The 20,476-nt window shown below is 53.9% G+C and overlaps 1 protein-coding gene across 1 annotated transcript in view; it reads left to right on the top strand.

The window, feature by feature from the left end:
* The window catches only part of LOC137378611 (filaggrin-2-like), a 44,983-nt gene extending 29,081 nt beyond the window's left edge, over window positions 1-15,902 (top strand). Inside the window, exons 2-10 of the mRNA XM_068048908.1 lie at window positions 2,757-3,224; window positions 3,611-4,231; window positions 5,055-5,618; window positions 6,005-6,535; window positions 7,359-7,829; window positions 8,216-8,730; window positions 8,822-9,403; window positions 11,018-11,303; window positions 15,846-15,902. Coding sequence (XP_067905009.1) covers window positions 2,757-3,224; window positions 3,611-4,231; window positions 5,055-5,618; window positions 6,005-6,535; window positions 7,359-7,829; window positions 8,216-8,730; window positions 8,822-9,403; window positions 11,018-11,303; window positions 15,846-15,902 — 4,095 coding nt within the window. The remainder of the gene's footprint in view (window positions 1-2,756; window positions 3,225-3,610; window positions 4,232-5,054; window positions 5,619-6,004; window positions 6,536-7,358; window positions 7,830-8,215; window positions 8,731-8,821; window positions 9,404-11,017; window positions 11,304-15,845) is intronic.
* Window positions 15,903-20,476: the final 4,574 nt, after the last annotated feature.

Here is a 20,476-nt window from a genome sequence, read left to right as displayed (position 1 = left end):
TAATCGGTAGATGAGATGCTGTTCCTCGAGCTTGCGTTGATCGAGGAACAGCATCTCATCTACCGATTAGGCACACTACAGCCTGCCGGACTGAACATTGAGTTCAATAATTTCAGAGCATGACAGCCCCCCACTTTACTTTCATTTTTAGCCATTTTTAGTTATTTTTTCTTCCTTTTTTTTACATTCGTTTTTACATTTTTTACAATCTTTTTTTGCATTTATTTCATTTCATCTTAGTTTGTTCAGTTTGCTTACCCACTGTTTTTTTCAGGTTGTTTTTCTTCAGGTTTGCACTTGCTGCTGTTCAATATTCAGTATATTCACACCTAATCTGTACTAATGCTTTGTCTTTCAACACACCATTAACATATTGTTTGCCTTTGCTCCGTGACCTTTTGGTCAGCTATGTGGCCTGGTCCAATCTGCACCTTCTCCTTTGTTATCTCTTGCCCAACCCCCACCTCACTTGTTTATAATCTGTGACTTTTCTAATATTTGTCAGTTCCGAAGAAGGGTCACTGACCCGAAACGTTAACTCTGCTTCTCTTTCCACAGATGCTGCCAGACCTGCTGAGTGAATCCAGCATTTCTTGTTTTTGTTTCAGATTTCCAGCATCCGCAGTATTTTGCTTTTACTGAAGGCAAGCATGCAGGTCCAACAGGCGGTAAAAAAGGCAAATGGTATGTTGGCCTTCATAGCGAGAGGATTCGAGTACAGGAGCAGGGATGTCTTGCTGCAATTATACAGGGCCTTGGTGAGGCCACATCTGGAATATTGTGTGCAGTTTTGGTCTCCTTATCTGAGGAAGGATGTTCTTGCTATAGAGGGAGTGCAGCGAAGGTTTACCAGACTGATTCCTGGGATGGCGGGACTGACGTATGAGGAGAGATTGAGTTGGTTAGGATTATATTCGCTGGAGTTCAGAAGAGTGAGGGGGGAATCTCATAGAAACCTATAAAATTCTAACCGGACTTGACAGGGTAGATGCAGGAAGGAGGTTCTCGATTGTGGGGGAGTCCAGAACCAGGGGTCATAGTCTAAGGATACGGGGTAAACCTTTCAGGACTGAGATGAGGAGAAATTTCTTCACCCAGAGAGTGGTGAACTTGTGTAATTCGCTACCACAGAAAGCAGTTGAGGCCAAAACATTGTATGTTTTCAAGAAGGAGTTAGATATAGCTCTTGGGTCGAAAGGGATCAAAGGGTATGGGGCGAAAGCGGGAACAGGTTACTGAGTTGGATGATCAGCCAAGATCAAAATGAATGGCGGAGCAGGCTCGAAGGGCCGAATGGCCTACTCCTGCTCCTATTTTCTAAGTTTCTATGCAGCTGAAAATCTGTTTTGGTTGGCTTCATTGTAAACGTGCAAACTGCCAACCGCTGACGGGGATCCTGCGGTTCCAGTACTCGCTCCACCACCCACCATTACCCATACAGTTGTCATTTTAGCTTATATTTACAATGTACATTTTCGGCGACAGTATAAAGGAGCGGGGCCTGGGAGAGCACAGTGAGACGAGCAGCAGTGTAAAGAAGCGGGGCTTGGGGCAGCACAGTGAGACGAGCAGCAGTGTAAAGGAGCGGGGCTTGGGGGAGCACAGTGAGAGTGGCAAAGTGTAAAGGAGTGGGGCCTGGGGGAGCACAGTGAGACGGGCAACAGTGTAAAAGAGCGGGGCCTGGGGGAGCACAGTGAGAGCGGCAACAGTGTAAACGAGTGGGGCTTGGGGGAGCACAGTGAGAGCGGCAACAGTGTAAACGAGTGGGGCCTGGGGGAGCACAGTGAGAAGAGCAACAGTGTAAAGGAGTGGGGCCTGGGGGAGCACAGTGAGACTGGCAACAGTGTAAACGAGTGGGGCCTGGGGGAGCACAGTGAGAACGGCAACAGTGTAAGGGAGTGGGGCCTGGGGGAGCACAGTGAGACCGGCAACAGTGTAAAGGAGTGGAGCCTGCGGGAGCAGCACAGTGAGACTGGCAACAGTGCAAGGGAGTGGGGCCTGGGGGAGCACAGTGAGACTGGCAACAGTGTAAGGGAGTGGGGCCTGGGGGAGCACAGTGAGACCGGCAACCGTGTAAAGGAGTGGGGCCTGGGGGAGCACAGTGAGACCGGCAACAGTGTAAGGGAGTGGGGCCTGGGGGAGCACAGTGAGACCGGCAACAGTGTAAAGGAGTGGGGCCTGGGGGAGCACAGTGAGACCGGCAACCGTGAAAGGAGTGGGGCCTGGGGGAGCACAGTGAGACCGGCAACAGTGTAAGGGAGTGGGGCCTGGGGGAGCACAGTGAGACCGGCAACAGTGTAAAGGAGTGGGGCCTGGGGGAGCACAGTGAGACCGGCATCAGTGTAAAGGAGTGGGGCCTGGGGGAGCACAGTAAGACCGGCAACAGTGTAAAGGAGTGGGGCCTGGGGGAGCACAGTAAGACCGGCAACAGTGTAAAAGAGCGGGGCCTGGGGGAGCACAGTGAGACAGGCAACAGTGTAAAAGAGCGGGGCCTGGGGTAGCACAGTGAGACAGGCAACAGTATAAAGGAGTGGGGCCTGGGGGAGCACAGTAAGACCGGCAACAGTGTAAAAGAGCGGGGCCTGGGGGAGCACAGTGAGACAGGCAACAGTGTAAAAGAGCGGGGCCTGGGGGAGCACAGTGAGACAGGCAACAGTGTAAAAGAGCGGGGCCTGGGGGAGCACAGTGAGACTGGCATCAGTGTAAAGTAGTGGGGCCTGGGGGAGCACAGTGAGACCGGCATCAGTGTAAAGTAGTGGGGCCTGGGGGAGCACAGTGAGACCGGCAACAGTGTAAAAGAGCAGGGCCTGGGGGAGCACAGTGAGACAGGCAACAGTGTAAACGAGTGGGGCCTGGGGGAGCACAGTGAGACAGGCAACAGTGTAAAAGAGCGGGGCCTGGGGGAGCACAGTGTGAGCGGCAACAGTGTAAAAGAGAGGGGCCTGGGGGAGCCCAGTGAGACCGGCAACAGTGTAAAGGAGCGGGGCCTGGGAGAGCATAGTGAGACAGGCAACAGTGTAAATGAGCGTGGCCTGGGGGAACACAGTGAGAACGGCAACAGTGTAAAAGAGCGGGGCCTGGGGGAGCACAGTGTGAGCGGCATCAGTGTAAAAGAGCGGGGCCTGGGGGAACACAGTGAGAACGGCAACAGTGTAAAAGAGCGGGGCCTGGGGGAGCACAGTGAGACCGGCAACAGTGTAAAAGAGTGGGGCCTGGGGGGCACAGTGAGACCGGCAACAGTGTAAAGGAGTGGGGCCTGGGGGAGCACAGTAAGACCGGCAACAGTGTAAAAGAGAGGGGCCTGGGGGAGCACAGTGAGACAGGCAACAGTGTAAAAGAGCGGGGCCTGGGGTAGCACAGTGAGACAGGCAACAGTATAAAGGAGTGGGGCCTGGGGGAGCACAGCAAGACCGGCAACAGTGTAAAAGAGCGGGGCCTGGGGGAGCACAGTGAGACAGGCAACAGTGTAAAAGAGCGGGGCCTGGGGGAGCACAGTGAGACAGGCAACAGTGTAAAAGAGCGGGGCCTGGGGGAGCACAGTGAGACCGGCATCAGTGTAAAGTAGTGGGGCCTGGGGGAGCACAGTGAGACCGGCATCAGTGTAAAGTAGTGGGGACTGGGGGAGCACAGTGAGACAGGCAATGGTGTAAAGGAGTGGGGCCTGGGGGAGCACAGTGACACAGGCAACAGTGTAAACGAGTGGGGCCTGGGGGAGCACAGTGAGACAGGCAATGGTGTAAAGGAGTGGGGCCTGGGGGAGCACAGTGAGACCGGCAACAGTGTAAAAGAGCGGGGCCTGGGGGAGCACAGTGAGACAGGCAATGGTGTAAAGGAGTGGGGCCTGGGGGAGCACAGTGAGACTGGCAACAGTGTAAAAGAGCAGGGCCTGGGGGAGCACAGTGACACAGGCAACAGTGTAAAAGAGCGGGGCCTGGGGGAGCACAGTGAGACAGGCAATGGTGTAAAGGAGTGGGGCCTGGGGGAGCACAGTGAGACCGGCAACAGTGTAAAAGAGTTGTGCCTGGGGGAGCACAGTGAGACAGGCAACTGTGTAAAGGAGTGGGGCCTGGGGGAACACAGTGAGAACGGCAACAGTGTAAAAGAGCGGGGCCTGGGGGAGCACAGTGAGACCGGCAACAGTGTAAAGGAGCGGGGCCTGGGGGAGCACAGTGAGACAGGCAACAGTGTAAATGAGCGTGGCCTGGGGGAGCACAGTGAGAACGGCAACAGTGTAAAAGAGCAGGGCCTGGGGGAGCACAGTGAGTCCGGAAACAGTGCAAAGGAGCGGGGCCTGGGGGAGCACAGTGACACAGGCAACAGTGTAAAAGAGCGGGGCCTGGGGGAGCACAGTGAGACAGGCAATGGTGTAAAGGAGTGGGGCCTGGGGGAGCACAGTGAGACTGGCAACAGTGTAAAAGAGCGGGGCCTGGGGGAGCACAGTGAGAGCGGCATCAGTGTAAAAGAGTGGGGCCTGGGGGAGCACAGTGAGACCGGCAACAGTATAAACGAGTGGGACCTGGGGGAGCACAGTGAGACCGGCAACAGTGTAAAGGAGCGGGGCCTGGGGGAGCACAGTGAGAGCGGCAACAGTGTAAACGAGTGGGGCCTGGGGGGAGCACAGTGAGACTGGCAACAGTGTAAAGGAGTGGGACCTGGGGGAGCACAGTGAGAAGAGCAACAGTGTAAAGGAGTGGGGCCTGGGGGAGCACAGTGAGACTGGCAACAGTGTAAACGAGTGGGGCCTGGGGGAGCACAGTGAGAACGGCAACAGTGTAAGGGAGTGGGGCCTGGGGGAGCACAGTGAGACCGGCAACAGTGTAAAGGAGTGGAGCCTGCGGGAGCAGCACAGTGAGACTGGCAACAGTGTAAGGGAGTGGGGCCTGGGGGAGCACAGTGAGACTGGCAACAGTGTAAGGGAGTGGGGCCTGGGGGAGCACAGTGAGACCGGCAACCGTGTAAAGGAGTGGGGCCTGGGGGAGCAGCACAGTGAGACCGGCAACAGTGTAAGGGAGTGGGGCCTGGGGGAGCACAGTGAGACCGGCAACAGTGTAAAGGAGTGGGGCCTGGGGGAGCACAGTGAGACCGGCATCAGTGTAAAGGAGTGGGGCCTGGGGGAGCACAGTGTGAGCGGCATCAGTGTAAAAGAGTGGGGCCTGGGGGAGCACAGTGAGAAGAGCAACAGTGTAAAAGAGAGGGGCCTGGGGGAGCACAGTGAGACCGGCAACAGTGTAAAGGAGCGGGGCCTGGGAGAGCATAGTGAGACAGGCAACAGTGTAAATGAGCGTGGCCTGGGGGAACACAGTGAGAACGGCAACCGTGTAAAGGAGTGGGGCCTGGGGGAGCAGCACAGTGAGACCGGCAACAGTGTAAGGGAGTGGGGCCTGGGAGAGCACAGTGAGACAGGCAACAGTGTAAATGAGCGTGGCCTGGGGGAACACAGTGAGAACGGCAACAGTGTAAAAGAGCGGGGCCTGGGGGAGCACAGTGTGAGCGGCATCAGTGTAAAAGAGCGGGGCCTGGGGGAACACAGTGAGAACGGCAACAGTGTAAAAGAGCGGGGCCTGGGGGAGCACAGTGAGACCGGCAACAGTGTAAAAGAGTGGGGCCTGGGGGGCACAGTGAGACCGGCAACAGTGTAAAGGAGTGGGGCCTGGGGGAGCACAGTAAGACCGGCAACAGTGTAAAAGAGAGGGGCCTGGGGGAGCACAGTGAGACAGGCAACAGTGTAAAAGAGCGGGGCCTGGGGTAGCACAGTGAGACAGGCAACAGTATAAAGGAGTGGGGCCTGGGGGAGCACAGCAAGACCGGCAACAGTGTAAAAGAGCGGGGCCTGGGGGAGCACAGTGAGACAGGCAACAGTGTAAAAGAGCGGGGCCTGGGGGAGCACAGTGAGACAGGCAACAGTGTAAAAGAGCGGGGCCTGGGGGAGCACAGTGAGACCGGCATCAGTGTAAAGTAGTGGGGCCTGGGGGAGCACAGTGAGACCGGCATCAGTGTAAAGTAGTGGGGACTGGGGGAGCACAGTGAGACAGGCAATGGTGTAAAGGAGTGGGGCCTGGGGGAGCACAGTGAGACCGGCAACAGTGTAAAAGAGCGGGGCCTGGGGGAGCACAGTGAGACAGGCAATGGTGTAAAGGAGTGGGGCCTGGGGGAGCACAGTGAGACTGGCAACAGTGTAAAAGAGCAGGGCCTGGGGGAGCACAGTGACACAGGCAACAGTGTAAAAGAGCGGGGCCTGGGGGAGCACAGTGAGACAGGCAATGGTGTAAAGGAGTGGGGCCTGGGGGAGCACAGTGAGACCGGCAACAGTGTAAAAGAGTTGTGCCTGGGGGAGCACAGTGAGACAGGCAACTGTGTAAAGGAGTGGGGCCTGGGGGAACACAGTGAGAACGGCAACAGTGTAAAAGAGCGGGGCCTGGGGGAGCACAGTGAGACCGGCAACAGTGTAAAGGAGCGGGGCCTGGGGGAGCACAGTGAGACAGGCAACAGTGTAAATGAGCGTGGCCTGGGGGAGCACAGTGAGAACGGCAACAGTGTAAAAGAGCAGGGCCTGGGGGAGCACAGTGAGTCCGGAAACAGTGCAAAGGAGCGGGGCCTGGGGGAGCACAGTGACACAGGCAACAGTGTAAAAGAGCGGGGCCTGGGGGAGCACAGTGAGACAGGCAATGGTGTAAAGGAGTGGGGCCTGGGGGAGCACAGTGAGACTGGCAACAGTGTAAAGGAGCGGGGCCTGGGGGAGCACAGTGAGGGCGGCATCAGTGTAAAAGAGTGGGGCCTGGGGGAGCACAGTGAGACCGGCAACAGTATAAACGAGTGGGACCTGGGGGAGCACAGTGAGACCGGCAACAGTGTAAAGGAGCGGGGCCTGGGGGAGCACAGTGAGAGCGGCAACAGTGTAAACGAGTGGGGCCTGGGGGGAGCACAGTGAGACTGGCAACAGTGTAAAGGAGTGGGACCTGGGGGAGCACAGTGAGAAGAGCAACAGTGTAAAGGAGTGGGGCCTGGGGGAGCACAGTGAGACTGGCAACAGTGTAAACGAGTGGGGCCTGGGGGAGCACAGTGAGAACGGCAACAGTGTAAGGGAGTGGGGCCTGGGGGAGCACAGTGAGACCGGCAACAGTGTAAAGGAGTGGAGCCTGCGGGAGCAGCACAGTGAGACTGGCAACAGTGTAAGGGAGTGGGGCCTGGGGGAGCACAGTGAGACTGGCAACAGTGTAAGGGAGTGGGGCCTGGGGGAGCACAGTGAGACCGGCAACCGTGTAAAGGAGTGGGGCCTGGGGGAGCAGCACAGTGAGACCGGCAACAGTGTAAGGGAGTGGGGCCTGGGGGAGCACAGTGAGACCGGCAACAGTGTAAAGGAGTGGGGCCTGGGGGAGCACAGTGAGACCGGCATCAGTGTAAAGGAGTGGGGCCTGGGGGAGCACAGTGTGAGCGGCATCAGTGTAAAAGAGTGGGGCCTGGGGGAGCACAGTGAGAAGAGCAACAGTGTAAAAGAGAGGGGCCTGGGGGAGCACAGTGAGACCGGCAACAGTGTAAAGGAGCGGGGCCTGGGAGAGCATAGTGAGACAGGCAACAGTGTAAATGAGCGTGGCCTGGGGGAACACAGTGAGAACGGCAACAGTGTAAAAGAGTGTGGCCTGGGGGAACACAGTGAGAACGCCAACAGTGTAAAAGAGCGTGGCCTGGGGGAACACAGTGAGAACGGCAACAGTGTAAAAGAGCGGGGCCTGGGGGAACACAGTGAGAACGGCAACAGTGTAAAAGAGCGGGGCCTGGGGGAGCACAGTGAGACCGGCAACAGTGTAAAAGAGTGGGGCCTGGGGGGCACAGTGAGACCGGCAACAGTGTAAAGGAGTGGGGCCTGGGGGAGCACAGTAAGACCGGCAACAGTGTAAAAGAGAGGGGCCTGGGGGAGCACAGTGAGACAGGCAACAGTGTAAAAGAGCGGGGACTGGGGTAGCACAGTGAGACAGGCAACAGTATAAAGGAGTGGGGCCTGGGGGAGCACAGCAAGACCGGCAACAGTGTAAAAGAGCGGGGCCTGGGGGAGCACAGTGAGACAGGCAACAGTGTAAAAGAGCGGGGCCTGGGGGAGCACAGTGAGACAGGCAACAGTGTAAAAGAGCGGGGCCTGGGGGAGCACAGTGAGACCGGCATCAGTGTAAAGTAGTGGGGCCTGGGGGAGCACAGTGAGACCGGCATCAGTGTAAAGTAGTGGGGCCTGGGGGAGCACAGTGAGACCGGCAACAGTGTAAAAGAGCGGGGCCTGGGGGAGCACAGTGAGACAGGCAACAGTGTAAACGAGTGGGGCCTGGGGGAGCACAGTGAGACCGGCAACAGTGTAAAAGAGCGGGGCCTGGGGGAGCACAGTGACACAGGCAACAGTGTACAAGAGCGGGGCCTGGGGGAGCACAGAGAGACCGGCAACAGTGTAAAAGAGCGGGGCCTGGCGGAGCACAGTGAGACAGGCAATGGTGTAAAGGAGTGGGGCCTGGGGGAGCACAGTGAGACCGGCAACAGTGTAAACGAGTGGGGCCTGGGGGAGCACAGTGAGACAGGCAATGGTGTAAAGGAGTGGGGCCTGGGGGAGCACAGTGAGACTGGCAACAGTGTAAAAGAGCGGGACCTGGGGGAGCACAGTGAGAGCGGCATCAGTGTAAAAGAGTGGGGCCTGGGGGAGCACAGTGAGACCGGCAACAGTATAAACGAGTGGGACCTGGGGGGAGCACAGTGAGACCGGCAACAGTGTAAAGGAGCGGGGCCTGGGGGAGCACAGTGAGACAGGCAACAGTGTAAATGAGCGTGGCCTGGGGGAACACAGTGAGAACGGCAACAGTGTAAAAGAGCGTGGCCTGGGGGAACACAGTGAGAACGGCAACAGTGTAAAAGAGCATGGCCTGGGGGAACACAGTCAGAACGGCAACAGTGTAAAAGAGCGGGGCCTGGGGGAACACAGTGAGAACGGCAACAGTGTAAAAGAGCGGGGCCTGGGGGAGCACAGTGAGACCGGCAACAGTGTAAAGGAGCGGGGCCTGGGGGAGCACAGTGAGACAGGCAACAGTGTAAATGAGCGTGGCCTGGGGGAGCACAGTGAGAACGGCAACAGTGTAAAAGAGCGGGGCCTGGGGGAGCACAGTGAGTCCGGCAACAGTGCAAAGGAGCGGGGCCTGGGGGAGCACAGTGACACAGGCAACAGTGTAAAAGAGCGGGGCCTGGGGGAACACAGTGAGAAGAGCAACAGTGTAAAAGAGTGGGGCCTGGGGGAGCACAGTGAGACCGGCAACAGTGTAAAAGAGTGGGGCCTGGGGGAGCACAGTGAGACAGGCATCAGTGTAAAAGAGTGGGGCCTGGGGGAGCACAGTGAGACAGGCCACAGTGTAAATGAGCGGGCCTGGGGAGCACAGTGAGACCGGCAACAGTGTAAAAGAGCGGGGCCTGGGGGAGCACAGTGAGACCGGCAACAGTGCAAAGGAGCGGGGCCTGGGGGAGCACAGTGAGACAGGCAACAGTGTAAAAGAGCGGGGCCTGGGGGAACACAGTGAGAACGGCAACAGTGTAAAAGAGCGGGGCCTGGGGAGCATAGTGAGACCGGCAACAGTGTAAAAGAGTGGGGCCTGGGGGAGCACAGTGAGACAGGCATCAGTGTAAAAGAGTGGGGCCTGGGGGAGCACAGTGAGACAGGCCACAGTGTAAAGGAGCGGGCCTGGGGAGCACAGTGAGACCGGCAACAGTGTAAAGGAGTGGGGCCTGGGGGAGCACAGTGAGACCGGCAACAGTGTAAAGGAGCGTGGCCTGGGGGAACAGAGTGAGAACGGCAACAGTGTAAAAGAGCGGGCCCTGGGGGAGCACAGTGAGACAGGCAATGGTGTAAAGGAGTGGGGCCTGGGGGAGCACAGTGAGACTGGCAACAGTGTAAAGGAGCGGGACCTGGGGGAGCACAGTGAGACCAGCAACAGTGTAAAGGTGCGGGGCATGGGGGAGCACAGTGAGACCGGCAACAGTGTAAAAGAGCGGGCCTGGGGGAGCACAGTGAGACAGGCAACAGTGTAAAAGAGCGGGGCCTGGGGGAGCACAGTGAGACAGGCAATGGTGTAAAGGAGTGGGGCCTGGGGGAGCACAGTGAGACAGGCAACAGTGTAAATGAGCGTGGCCTGGGGGAACACAGTGAGAACGGCAACAGTGTAAAAGAGCGGGGCCTGGGGGAACACAGTGAGAATGGCAACAGTGTAAAGGAGCGGGCCTGGGGGAGCACAGTGAGACCGGCAATGGTGTAAAGGAGTGGGGCTTGGGGGAGCACAGTGAGACTGGCAACAGTGTAAAAGAGCGGGGCCTGGGGGAGCACAGTGAGACCGGCAACAGTGTAAAAGAGCGGGGCCTGGGGGAGCACAGTGAGAGCGGCATCAGTGTAAAAGAGTGGGGCCTGGGGGAGCACAGTGAGAAGAGCAACAGTGCAAAAGAGAGGGGCCTGGGGGAGCACAGTGAGACCGGCAACAGTATAAACGAGTGGGGCCTGGGGGAGCACAGTGAGACCAGCAACAGTGTAAAGGAGCGGGGCCTGGGGGAGCACAGTGAGACAGGCAACAGTGTAAACGAGCGGGGCCTGGGGGAACACAGTGAGAACGGCAACAGTGTAAAAGAGCGGGGCCTGGGGGAGCACAGTGAGACCGGCAACAGTGTAAAAGAGTGGGGCCTGGGGGAGCACAGTGAGACCGGCAACAGTGTAAAAGAGTGGGGCCTGGGGGAGCACAGTGAGACTGGCAACAGTGTAAAAGAGTGGGGCCTGGGGGAGCACAGTGAGACAGGCAACAGTGTAAAGGAGCGGGCCTGGGGGAGCACAGTGAGACCGGCAATGGTGTAAAGGAGTGGGGCCTGGGGGAGCACAGTGAGACTGGCAACAGTGTAAAAGAGCGGGCCTGGGGGAGCACAGTGAGACCGGCAACAGTGTAAAAGAGCGGGGCCTGGGGGAGCACAGTGAGAGCGGCATCAGTGTAAAAGAGTGGGGCCTGGGGGAGCACAGTGAGAAGAGCAACAGTGCAAAAGAGAGGGGCCTGGGGGAGCACAGTGAGACCAGCAACAGTATAAACGAGTGGGGCCTGGGGGAGCACAGTGAGACCGGCAACAGTGTAAAGGAGCGGGGCCTGGGGGAGCACAATGAGACCGGCAACAGTGTCAACGAGCGTGGCCTGGGGGAACACAGTGAGACCGGCAACAGTGTAAAGGAGCGGGACCTGGGGGAGCACAGTGAGACAGGCAACAGTGTAAATGAGCGTGGCCTGGGGGAGCACAGTGAGAACGGCAACAGTGTAAAAGAGCGGGGCCTGGGGGAGCACAGTGAGACCAGCAACAGTGTAAAGGAGCGGGGCCTGGGGGAGCACAGTGAGACAGGCAATAGTGTAAAAGAGCGGGGCCTGGGGGAACACAGTGAGACCGGCAACAGTGTAAAAGAGTTGTGCCTGGGGGAGCACAGTGAGACAGGCAACTGTGTAAAGGAGTGGGGCCTGGGGGAGCACAGAGAGACAGGCAACAGTGTAAAAGAGCGGGGCCTGGGGGAGCACAGTGACACCAGCAACAGTGTAAAGGAGCGGGCCTGGGGGAGCACAGTGAGACCGGCAATGGTGTGAAGGAGTGGGGCCTGGGGGAGCACAGTGAGACTGGCAACAGTGTAAAAGAGCGGGCCTGGGGGAGCACAGTGAGACCGGCAACAGTGTAAAAGAGCGGGGCCTGGGGGAGCATAGTGACACCGGCAACAGTGTAAAAGAGCGGGGCCTGGGGGAGCACAGTGAGAGCGGCATCAGTGTAAAAGAGTGGGGCCTGGGGGAGCACAGTGAGACCAGCAACAGTATAAACGAGTGGGGCCTGGGGGAGCACAGTGAGACCGGCAACAGTGTAAAAGAGCGGGGCCTGGGGGAGCACAGTGAGAGCGGCATCAGTGTAAAAGAGTGGGGCCTGGGGGAGCACAGTGAGAAGAGCAACAGTGCAAAAGAGAGGGGCCTGGGGGAGCACAGTGAGACCAGCAACAGTATAAACGAGTGGGGCCTGGGGGAGCACAGTGAGACCGGCAACAGTGTAAAGGAGCGGGGCCTGGGGGAGCACAGTGAGACAGGCAACAGTGTAAACGAGCGTGGCCTGGGGGAACACAGTGAGACCGGCAACAGTGTAAAGGAGCGGGACCTGGGGGAGCACAGTGAGACAGGCAACAGTGTAAATGAGCGTGGCCTGGGGGAGCACAGTGAGAACGGCAACAGTGTAAAAGAGCGGGGCCTGGGGGAGCACAGTGAGACCAGCAACAGTGTAAAGGAGCGGGGCCTGGGGGAGCACAGTGAGACAGGCAATAGTGTAAAAGAGCGGGGCCTGGGGGAACACAGTGAGACCGGCAACAGTGTAAAAGAGTTGTGCCTGGGGGAGCACAGTGAGACAGGCAACTGTGTAAAGGAGTGGGGCCTGGGGGAGCACAGAGAGACCGGCAACAGTGTAAAGGAGTTTGACCTGGGGGAGCACAGTGAGAAGAGCAACAGTGTCAAAGAGCGATGCCTGGGGGAGCACAGTGAGACAGGCAACAGTGTAAAAGAGCGGGGCCTGGGGGAGTACAGTGACACCAGCAACAGTGTAAAAGAGCGGGGCCTGGGGGAACACAGTGAGACTGGCAACAGTGTAAAAGAGCGGGGCCTGGGGGAGCACAGTGACACCAGCAACAGTGTAAAAGAGCGGGGCCTGGGGGAACACAGTGAGACTGGCAACAGTGTAAAGGAGTTTGACCTGGGGGAGCACAGTGAGAAGAGCAACAGTGTCAAAGAGCGGGGCCTGGGGGAGCACAGTGACACCAGCAACAGTGTAAAAGAGCGGGGCCTGGGGGAACACAGTGAGACTGGCAACAGTGTAAAAGAGCGGGGCCTGGGGGAGCACAGTGAGACAGGCAACAGTGTAAAAGAGTGGGGCCTGGGGGAGCACAGTGAGACTGGCAACAGTGTAAAAGAGCGGGGCCTGGGGGAGCACAGTGACACCAGCAACAGTGTAAAAGAGCGGGGCCTGGGGGAGCACAGAGAGACAGGCAACAGTGTAAATGAGCGGGGCCTGGGGGAGCACAGTGAGACCTGCAACAGGGTAAAAGAGCTGGGCAATGGGGGTGCACAGTGAGACTGGTAACAGTGTAAAAGAGCGGAGCCTGGGGGAGCACAGTGAGACAGGCAACAGTTTACAAGAGTGGGGCCTGGGGGAGCACAGTGAGACCGGCAACAGTGTAAACGAGCGGGGCGTGAGGGAGCACAGTGAGACCGGCAACAGTGTAAAAGAGCGGGGCCTGGGGGAACACAGTGAGACCGGCAACAGTGTAAAAGAGCGGGGCCTGGGGGAGCACAGTGACACCGGCAACAGTGTAAAAGAGCGGGGCCTGGGGGAGCACAGAGAGACAGGCAACAGTGTAAATGAGCGGGGCCTGGGGGAGCACAGTGAGACCTGCAACAGGGTAAAAGAGCGGGGCCTGGGGGAGCACAGTGAGACCAGCAACAGTGTAAAAGAGCGGGGCCTGGAGGAACACAGTGAGACCGGCAACATGTCCGCCCATCATGTCTGCGCCAGCTGAGAAAAGCAGCCGCCCGTTCTAATCCCAACTTCCAGTACCTGATCCGTAGCCTTGCACGTTACAGCACTTCAGGTGCAGGTCCAGGTTCCTTTTAAATAAGTTGAGGGTTGCTGTCTCTACCACCGATCTGGGCAGCGAATTCCAGACACTCACCACCCTCTGGGTGAAAATGTTTTCCCTCATATCCCCTCTAATCCTTGCACAAATCATCTTAAATCTGTACCCCCTGGTAATTGACCTCTCTGCTAGGGAAAACAGGTCCTTCCTGTCTACTCTATCTAGACCCCTCATAATTTTGTACACCTCAATTAAGTCACCCCTCAGCCTCCTCCGTTCTAAGGAAAACAACCCCAGCCTATCCAATCTTTCCTCATAGCTGCAATTTTCAAACCCTGGCAACATTCTTGTAAATCTGCTCTGCACTCACTCATTAGCAATTATGCCCTTCCTATAATGTGGTGACCAGAACTGTAAGCACTGCTCCAACTGTGGCCTAACCAGTATTTTATACAGTTCCAATATTACATCTCTGCTTTTGAATTCTATACCTCGGTCAATAAAGGAAAGCATTCCATATGCCTCCTTCACCACTCTATCTATCTGTCCTGTTACCTTCAGGGACCTGTGGACATGCACTCCAAGGTCTCTCACTTCTTCGACCCCTCTCAATATCCTCCCATTTATTGTGTATTCCCTCGCTTTGTTTGCCCTCCCCAAATGCATTACCTCACACTTTTCCGGATTGAATTCCATTTGCCACTTTTCTGCCCACTCAACCAAACCATTGATATCATTCTGCATTCTGGAGTCTACAGCTAACCTTTTCACTATCAACTACAGAGCCAGTTTTTGTGTCAGCTGCAAATTTCCCAATCATGCCTTCCACATTTAAGTCCAAATCATTAATATATAGCACAAACAGCAAGGGACCCAACACTGAGCCCTGTGGGATGCCACTGGAAACTGCCTTCCATTCGCAAAAACATCTGTCGACCATTACCCTTTGTTCCCTGTCACTCAGCCAATTTTAGACCCAACTCGCCACGTTCCTCTGTATTCCATGGGCTTTTACTTTTCTGACCAGTCTGTCATGTGGGACCTTGTCAAATGCCTTATTAAAATCCATGTAGACCACATCCACTGCACTACCCTCATCAATCCTCCTTGTTACTTCCTCAAAAAACTCAATTAAGTTGGAAAGACCCTTAACAAATCTATGCTGACTTGATTCTAATAATTTGCCCACCACCGAGTCAGACTGACCGGCCTACAATTATTTGGCCTATCTCTTGCACTCTTTTTAAACAATGGTACAATGTTGGCAGACCTTCAATTCTCTGGTACCTCGCCTGTATCTAGTGAGGATTTGAAAATGATCCTCAGAGCATCTGCTATTTCCTCCCTGGCTTCCTTTAACAACATGGGATACAATCCATCCAGCCCTGGTGATATATCCACTTTCAGACCCCCTAGTACTTCCTCTCTCATTATGCTTATCGTATCTAATATTTCACTCTGCTCCTCTTTAACTATAATGTCTGCATCATCCCTCTCCTTTGTGAAGACAGAGACAAAGTACTCATTAAGAACCCTGTCCTTATCTTCTGCATCCATGCATAAGTTCCTTTGTACATCTCTGATAGGCCCTACCCTTTCCTTAGTTATCCTCTTGCTCTTAATGTACTGATAAAACATCTTTGGGTTTTCCTTGATTTTACCTGCCAATATTTTTTCATGTCCTCTCTTTGCATTTCTAATTTTCCTTTTTACTTCACCCCTGCACTTTCTGTACTCCTCTAGGCACTAAAGTATTACTTTTTTTGTGACTGTCATAAGCTTTCTTTATCTGCCTTATCTTACCCTGTATGCTTTTAGATAACCAGGGAGCTTTAGATTTGGCAGTACCACCCTTTTTCTTTGTGGGGACATGTCCACACTGTGCCCGTACAATCTCGCTTTTGAATGCCTCCCACTGGTTTGCCACTGATTTTCCTTCAAGTAGCTGTATCCAGTCCACTTTCGCCAGATCACCTCTCAGCTTCGTAAAATTTGCCTTCCCCAATTTAGAACTTTTATTCCTGTTCTATCTCTGTACTTTTCCATAATAATGCTAAGTCTAACTGTATTACAGTCATTATCTCTAAAATGGTCACCCACTGCTACTACATCCACTTGCCCAGCTTCATTTCCTAGGACTGAATCTAAAATTGTGCCCCCTCTCATTGGGCTTGTTAGGTGCTGGCTAAAAAATTTCTCTTGAATGCAGAATTTTGTGTCCTCTGTGCCCTTCACACTGTTTGTATCCCAGTTGATATTAGGGTAGTTGAAATCCCCAACTATTATTTCCTATAGTTTTTGCACTCAGAAATTTGCCGACTTATTTGTTCTTCTATCTGCCTCTCACTATTTGGGGGTCTATAGTACACTCCTAGTTGTGTGGCTGCCCCTTTTTTATTTCTGACCTCAACCCATATGGCCTCATTTGATGATTTATTTAGCATATCATCCCTCCTCACAGCTGTAATTGATTCTTTAACCAATAATGCTATACGCCCTCCTTTTTTATCTCCTTCTCTATCCGGCCTGAAATTTTATATCCAGGGATGTTGAGCTGCCATTTTTGCTCCTCTTTAAGCCAAGTTTCCATTATAGCACTGATATCATGTTGCCATTTGTCTATCTGTGCCCTCAGCCCCTCGGCTTTATTTACTATACTCCTTGCATTTAAGTAAATACCTTTTAACACTGCCAAATTCCAGTGCTGCACACTTTTTAACCTTTGCTTCTTCTGTCTTTCAGAGTCACTTGCTAATTTTCTGCCTCCCGTTCCCTGCTCTGAATTTATTCTATTTGAAACTGCCCTCAGTTTCCATCCCCCTGCCAATCTAGTTTAAACAATCCCCAAAGGCACTAGCAAACCTTCCTGCAAGGATATTTGTCCCAGTTCTGTTCAGGTGTAGACTGTCCAGCTTGTACAGGTCCCACCTTCCCCAGAACTGGTCCCAATGCCCCAGAAATCTGAAGCTCTCCCTCCTGCACCATCTCTCCAGCCACACATTCATCTGGTGTATTCTCCTATTTCTATACTCACTAGCATGTGGCCTTGGGAGTAATCCGGAGATTTGCGTTCCTGCTTGTTAATCTTTTTCCTAACTCCCTAAATTCAGCCTGCAGGACCTCATCCCTTTTTCTACCTATATCGTTGGTACAAATGTGGACCACGATCTCTAGATGTACACCCTCGCCCTCCACAATGCTCTGTCGGCTTGTGTCCAGGGGAACAGCCCATAGAAAACTGAGTCCTATTTCTGAATGGTTACAGAGCACCCTGAGTGGGGAGGGGGAACAGCCAGCAGTCGTGGTCCACGTTAGTACCAAACAGGAAGAGGGATGTTGTCCTGCAGGCAGAATTTAGGGAGCTATGTAAGAAATTAGTAAGCAGGACCTCAAAAGTAGTAATCTCCTGATGACTCCTGGTACCACATGTAAGTGAGTATAGAAATAGAGGACAGAGATGAATGTGTGGCTAGAAAGATGGTGCAGGAGGGAGGGCTTTAGATTCCTGGAACTCTGGGACCAGTTCTGGCGAAGATGGGACTTGTACAGGCCGGACAGGTTGCATCTGAACAGAGCTGGGACAAATTTCCTTGCAGGGTGATTTGCTAGTGCTATTGGGGAGGGTTTAAACTAACTTGGCAGGGGTGTAGGAGCCAGGAGATAATACAAGAAAGGAACACCAAGGTGCACACAGAATTGGGAGAGACAGGTCGCATTAGAGTAGAAAATAGTGGGGTCAGAGTAAGAGGGAAAGTAAAATAAAATCTAAATTAGGGTTACTATGCATATATGCGAATGCAGGGAGTGTGGTAAATAAGGTTGGTGAACGGCAGGTGCAGATAGCCACGTGGAAGTATGATGTTGTGGTGATAATAGAGACCTGGCTCAAAGATGGGCAGGATTGGGTCCTAAATATTCCTGGATGCAAGATGTTCAAGAAAGATAGGGGCGTCAGTTTTGATTAAGAAGAACATTGCAGTGCTGGAGAAAGAGGATGTCCCAGAGGGGTCAAGGACAAAATCTATTTGGCTGGAGCTGAGGAACAAAAAGCATGCAATTAAATTGCTCAGTGTAGTATATAGGCCACCAACAGGCATGAAAGATGTAGAGGAACAAATCTGCAAGGAAATTACAGAGAGCTGCAAGAATTATACAGTGGTTATCATAGGAAACTTTAATTATCCGAATGTAGATTGGGGTAGTAGCAGTGTAAAGGGCAGATAGGGCCAATAGCTCCTAGAGTGTGTTCAGGAGAATTTTCTACAGCGGTATGTTTCCAGTCCAACGAGAAAGCAAGCAGGCACTGCTAGACCTGGTTCTTGGGAATGAGGTGGGCCAAGTGAATCAAGTGTCAATAGGGGAACATGTAGGGGATGGTGATCATTGTATCATAAGGTTTAGGTTAGCTATGGAAGAGGACAAGGAACAATCCAGAGTAAGAATAATGAACTGGGGCAAAGCCAGCTTCAGTGGGGTAAAAATGGATCTGACCCAGTTTTAGTTTTTTATTCTTTCATGGGATGTGGGCGTCACTGGCAAAGCCAGAATTTGTTGCCCATCCCAAATTGACCTTGAGAAGGTGGTGGTGAGCTGCCTTCTTGAACCGCTGCAGTCCGTGTGGTGTGGGTACACCCACAGTGCTGTTAGGAAGGGAGTTCCAGGATTTGATCCAGCAACAGTGAGAAACGGCGATATAGTTCCAAGGCAGGATGGTGTGTGACTTGGAGGGGAACTTGCAGGTGGTGGTGTTCCCATGCATCTGCTCTCCTTGTCCTTCCAGGTGGTAGAGGTCGCAAGTTTGGAAGGTGCTGTGAAGGAGCCTTGATGCGTTGCTGCAGTGCATCTTGTAGATGGTACACACTGCTGCCACTGTACATCGGTGGTGGAGGGAGTGAATGTTTGTGGATGGAGTGCCAATCAAGTGGGCTGCTTTGTCCTGGATGGTGTCGAGCTTCTTGAGTGTTGTTGGAGCTGCACTCATCCAGGCAAGTGGAGAGTATTCCATCACACTCCTGACTTGTGCCTTGTCGATGGTGGACAGGCTTTGGGGAGTCAGGAGGTGAGTTATCCACTGCAGGGTTCCTAGCCTCTGACCTGCTTTTGTAGCCATGAGATTTATATGGCTACTCCAGTTCAGTTTCTGGTCAATGGTAGCTCCCAGGATGTTGATAGTAGGGGATTCAGCGATGGTAATGCCATTGAATGTCAAGGGGAGATGGTTAGATTCTCTCTTTGGAGATGGTCATTGCCTGGCACTTGTGTGGCGTGAATGTTACTTGCCACTTATCAGCCCAAGCCTGAGTGTTGTCCAGGTCTTGCTGCATACTGACAGGGACTGCATCAGGATCTGAGGAATCACGAATGGTACTGAATATGGTACAATCATCAGCGAACATCCCCACTTCTGACCTTATGATAGAAGGAAGGTAATTGACGCAGCTGAAGATGGTTGGGCCTAGGACACTACCCTGAGGAATTTCTGCAGTCATGTCCTGGAACTCAGATGATTGACCTCCAACAGCCACAACCATCTTCCTTTGCGCTAGGTATGAGTCCAATCAATGGAGAGTTTTCCCCCTGATTCCCATTGACTTCAGTTTTGCTAGGGCTCCTTGATGCCACACTCTGGTCAAATGCTGCCTTGATGTCAAGGGCTGTCACTCTCACCTCTTGAGTTCAGCTCTTTTGTCCATGTTTGGACCAAGGCTGTAATGAGGTCAAGCGCCGAGTTGCCCTGGCAGAACCCAAACTGAGCATCGTTGAGCAGGTTATTGCTTTTTAAATGGTTCTTGATAGCTCTGTCGATGACACCTTCCATCACTTTGCTGATGATCGAGAGTAGACTGATGGGGTGGTAATTGGCCAGATTGGATTTGTCCTACATTTTGTGGACATACTTGGACAATTTTCCACATTGCTGGCTAGATGCCAGTGTTGTAGCGGTACTAGAACAGCTTGGCTAGGGGTGTGGCAAGTTCTGGAGCACAAGTATTCAGTACTACAGCAGGAATGTTGTCAGGACTCATAGCCTTTTCAGTATCCAGTGCCTTCAGCCGTTCCTTGATATCATGTGGAGTGAATCGGATTGGCTGAAGACTGGCATCTGTGGTGCTCGGGACCTCAGGAGGAGGCCGAGATAGATCATCAACTCGGCACTTCTGGCTGAACATGGTTGCGAATGCTTCAGCCTTATTTTTTGCACTGATGTGCTGGGCTCCCCCATCGTTGAGGATGAGGATATTTGTGGAGCCTCCTCCTGTTAATTATTTAATTGTCCACCGCCATTCATGACTGGATGTGGCAGGACTGCAGAGCTTTGATCTGATCCGTTGGTTGTGGAATTGCTTAGCCCTGTCTATCGCCTGCTGCTTCTCCTGTTTGGCATGCCAGTAGTCCTGTGTTGTAGCTTCACCAAGTTTTTAGGTATGTCTGGTGTTGCTCCTGGCGTGCCCTCCTGCAGTCCTCATTGAACCAGAGTTGATCCCCTGGCTTGATGGTAATGGTAGAGTGAGGGATATGCTGGGCCATGAGGTTACAAATTGTGTTTGAATACAATTCTGCTGCTACTGATGGTCCATAGCCCCTCATGGATGCCCAGTTTTGCATTGCTAGAGCTGTTCTGAATCTATCCCATGTAGCATGGTGGTAGTGCCACACAACACAATGGAGGGTATCCTTAGTGTCAAGATGGAACTTTGCAGTGGTCACTCCTACCAATACTGTCATGCACAGATGCATCTGCAACAGGTAGAATGGTGAGGACAAGGTCTAGTAGGTTTTCCCCTCTTGTTGGTTCCCTTACCACCTGACCCAGACCATGTCTAGCAGCTATGTCCTTTA

The sequence above is a fragment of the Heterodontus francisci genome, chromosome 17 (genome assembly GCF_036365525.1).
Source record: "Heterodontus francisci isolate sHetFra1 chromosome 17, sHetFra1.hap1, whole genome shotgun sequence".
NCBI lineage: Eukaryota > Metazoa > Chordata > Chondrichthyes > Heterodontiformes > Heterodontidae > Heterodontus > Heterodontus francisci.
This window is presented reverse-complemented; position numbering and strand designations above follow the sequence as displayed.